Source organism: Ascaphus truei, chromosome 3, assembly GCF_040206685.1.
Source record: "Ascaphus truei isolate aAscTru1 chromosome 3, aAscTru1.hap1, whole genome shotgun sequence".
Taxonomy (NCBI): Eukaryota; Metazoa; Chordata; class Amphibia; order Anura; family Ascaphidae; genus Ascaphus; species Ascaphus truei.
This window is the reverse complement of record NC_134485.1, coordinates 377,993,088-377,997,171: the sequence shown is the minus strand read 5'-3', so window position 1 is coordinate 377,997,171 and position 4,084 is coordinate 377,993,088. Positions and strand designations below refer to the sequence as shown.

Sequence of the window (4,084 nt, the reverse complement as noted above, 5' to 3'; positions counted from 1 at the left end):
TTGTAGAGAAACCTCTTTTAATATGGGGGGGGGGGGAAGGAATATTTTTTGAATGACATTGACAATGCAGAATGATTCATGACAAGTTCAAAGTTCTGAACACAAGCTTTAGTGTCACCAAGAACTGCTGCACTTTGCATAAGATTGGGTGGCATAGCTCTGTCAGGGTGGCAGGCACCAGGGAGAAGTCCAAAATAATAGGCTGAGCATTTTCATTTCTTTGAATACATGAAAGCAGTTCGTCAGGATTGTGAATCCAGGCCCAGTTCATAATTTGCGTAGCATCTGAACTCATTCGCCAAGCTTCGTGTGTGCTTCGGAATAAACTTGCACATCTTAAGACCGAGTATCTTAACTGCCAGATCTTCCATCACAGCACCTGGAATGGGACAATAAAACCCTTTTTTTTTTTTAAATGAAATAAACAAAAGCAGTGTCTTGCCAGGCATGACTCCATATTACATAACAATGCACGGTGCAACACCGGAGTTACAGACACACAGACACACACACACACTATTGATGGACGGAATAAATGTGCTCGTGTATTATTAACCAGATTAGCCAAAATCTGTCTGCATTATCACCAAACCTACACAAATGCTTTCTTCTAACATTTGCAGAGTTTCCTGTGGACCCTCATTATAATTTTGCACAATAAAAAAAAAATGAGGGGGTTGCTGCTTTGATTATTTTTTTTATGTACCTGAACCAGGGGTTATATCCCAGAAATATTCCATTGTCCTCACAGTTCCAGAGATATTTTTTATATTTGTGGCTGTGTGAGAGAAAAAAAACACGAATATGGCCGCAAAGTCCCCTCCTGATGATATTGTATCGGCCGCTGAGCAACCCTAACCCCATTGCCATGTTGTGTCCACCGGGCAAATATTTTATATCTCAGGATATAACCTGGAGGAATGTGACACTGCGGATCGGCTGCTGAAGAAGGTTTCAAAGAAAAACAAAATGTACTATTACATTTGGATGAACTAATTCAATATTAATGCATACCCGTGCACAGCAGGATCTTCCCTCTGGTGAGATATCTAATAGTCTCGGCTGTTTTACGCAGGCACTCCTCAGACAGGTATGGGGGATCCGCTATCACTATATCAAAGCTGTGCTGCTGGAGCCTCTCTGGTAAGTTCAAGGGGTGGTTGTAATCGTAGAAGATGAAATCCTCCCCGTAGGTAGAAAACCGCTTGTCGTATTCCAGCAAACACACGAACGAGCCATGGCCAGCCAGTCCTTTCAGCTTCTGGTAAATGCTGGGAGCGCTAACACAAGCGATCCTGGAAGAGAGACACGCAGGAGATAATGGCAAACAATGTATTTTAAGCTCCAGTGAAGGAGGTCTGGCTTTGTGGTTAGAGAACGGTGCTGTTCTTTGGGTAGATAACTCTGTGGAACTTGGCCAAGTCGGGTTGTCCTTCACTATCTCAAGTAACAAAATAGGATTGTAAGCTCTTCGGGTCAGGGACTCGTTTGGCCTGTATCTTTTCCATTTATAAATGGGGTATGGTATAAAATTTTCATTCTTGAGGAAAGATATACTGAGAAGTGAAGCAGCTGGTGTCTCTAGAAGACTTACTTGTTAATAAACATTGATACAAACCACCAGCAGACTGATGTTCTATTCGATACATACATACATACATACATACATACATACATACATACATAAAGCAAGCGCTCACTTATAAGGCACAGTCCTATCGACTGGCAGTTGTATATGCGACAAGTATATGTACATTTGCCAGATTGTAAACACTGTAAATTTAGTCTTTGAAATGAATTTTTAGCCCCCCCTATTTTAAGCCTTCTGCTTGACTACCTGCATGTTGATTATGATCATTATGTCCTGCAGGGGGGGCCAACTACAGACCTCAAGGGCCACCAACAGGTCAGGTTTTAAGTATATCTCTGCTTCAGCACAGATGTCTCAATCATTGACTGAGCCACTGAGACACCTGTGCTAAAGCAGGGATAGCCTTAAAACCTGACCTGTTGGTGGCCCTTGAGGACTGGAGTTGGCCACCCCTGTCCTATTACCACCAAATACTGCCATGCGTCCTACCCCTGATGCCCGGAGAGGCGTTGACCGGATACACAGCAGCCCTCTCTCTCGGTGTTCATGCAGGGAATGAAAACGTTACGATTCTGACATGTTCTAAATACATATTTGTTTCTATTTTAACAAAATATCACGTATATCTATCATTAGCTCCCTTTAGGCTGAAAGTTAGACTGCTCCTTCAAATCTTTTATTGCCAGACATTTCAGGAGGCAGTTTGCGGAAAATACATTTAAGGACATACGGTTCTCAAAGGGGTCAGTTTCAAAATTCCTACTTAACCCTGTGATTGCCAGAAGGCCCTGTAATTTCAGCGCAACTATGCGCTCCTGAAATGCTATGGTCCGAGACTCGGAGGCTGCAATATTTACCCCTACACACCAAGGAATCAACGTGACTGCCAAGAAGACTGCAATAATGACTACAAGGTTAGGAAATAGGGACTGGAAAAAATAATAATCAAATGACCAAGGTTTTACAGATCAGTACATATGAAGTGAGGAGGGAGGAATAGAAGATGGAAACATGGTTACCTGCCATTTGTTTCAGATGCCGCTATTCCTTCCTTGGCCAGACACAATGCAGTTTCGTCGCTGTACCAAAACTGACTTAATTGCTGGGGAAATATGAGAAATGAAAGATGACTGGTTTCCGCGGTTATTTTCAGACGGGAATGTATTGTTCGCAGTCTTAGCTTAACTGTAGGTCTCCGTATTTGAATATATTTATTCTGAATGTTCGGCAGTTTTGAACGGCATATTAGAGAAACTATTACTTATACGAAAAAATGTCACTAAATGAATTCACTTTGCAGGAGCGTGGCAGCATTTTCCATGCGCTTTAGTTCACAGGATGTTTTATGTTAAAGCCATGTAATGGTTTTCAGTCTGTGGTCCCAGAAGACTGAAGTGGGTGGTTCCCAAAGCTTTTCACGAGGCAGCGCTCTATTGCAGAAAGTGCATTTCCTACACTACTAAAAGGCTGATTTTAATACCCAGTATTATGCATTGTATATTATATTTTTATACAAATATACAAAGCAATTTTTAATACTAATCTGCAATATGTTAGAGAATCCAGGACCTTGCAAATTTTAATAGGGAATATTGCGACATAATACAATAGTTGAATACAAAACACGTGGATCAGAAGGAACAACCTCTCTTCTCTCCCATCTGTAACCGGTCCTGCTCAGACCTGGCAACCTCTCTATACAACAGAAGATTTTATTATTACCCCCCTGCCTCACCATCCCCTCCCTCTGGGATTCTTAACCCCTTCCTCCTTGGGACTCAACATCCCCCCCTCCCCCCCAACACACATTTTCCCCCTGGGACTCAACCTCTTCTTCCCCCTCTCCTCTGGGATCATTAATCCCCCTTCTCACCCTCCCTACTGGGACCCTTAAACTATTCCTTCCCCTCCTCGGGACTCTTACCCCCCCCCCCTTCCCCTCTTCTTCCCTCCCCACTGGGACTCTTACTCCCCAATTTCCTCCCCCTCTCCCTGTAACTAGTACCACACCTTTCACTCACCTCCCTGTGACTCTTACCCCCCATCCCATCTTCTTCCCTCCCCACTGGGACTCTTACTCCGCTCCCCCCTCCTTACTCCCCCTTGGGACTCTTACGCCTCCGTCCTGCCCCGTAGGACGCTCACTCCCCCTGGGATTCTTACTCTTTACTACCCCTTTTGGACTATTAGACCGACCCCCCCCCCCCCCCCCGGGACTTAACCCTCCCTTCGACTCAGATACTGCACACTTCTCCCCCCCACCCCCACCAAATACCTCAGCAATCTCATTAACTACTCCGCCCCTTACCTCTTAACCCCTTTCTTTTCCCACCTCTTATTAACCCTTTGACTACCAAAGAGGCACCCGGACATTGCACATACATTTGATGCAAATCCCTCCTGTAAACAAAAGGGTTAATCCCGTCATTTAGAAACCCTTTCCATGTCTGCGCTTCACCTTCTCACCTGCTCTGCTTCCATCACCTTAACATC

General features: G+C 44.2%; 1 protein-coding gene across 1 annotated transcript in view; it reads right to left on the bottom strand.

The window, feature by feature from the left end:
- The window catches only part of EEF1AKMT1 (EEF1A lysine methyltransferase 1), a 4,358-nt gene continuing 274 nt past the window's right edge, over positions 1-4,084 (bottom strand). The window contains exons 2-4 of the mRNA XM_075592285.1: positions 2,611-2,766; positions 1,015-1,295; positions 1-379 (exon numbers count right to left, since the gene is read on the bottom strand). Of these exons, the coding sequence (XP_075448400.1) occupies positions 243-379; positions 1,015-1,295; positions 2,611-2,766 (574 nt within the window). The 3' untranslated portion in view covers positions 1-242. The remainder of the gene's footprint in view (positions 380-1,014; positions 1,296-2,610; positions 2,767-4,084) is intronic.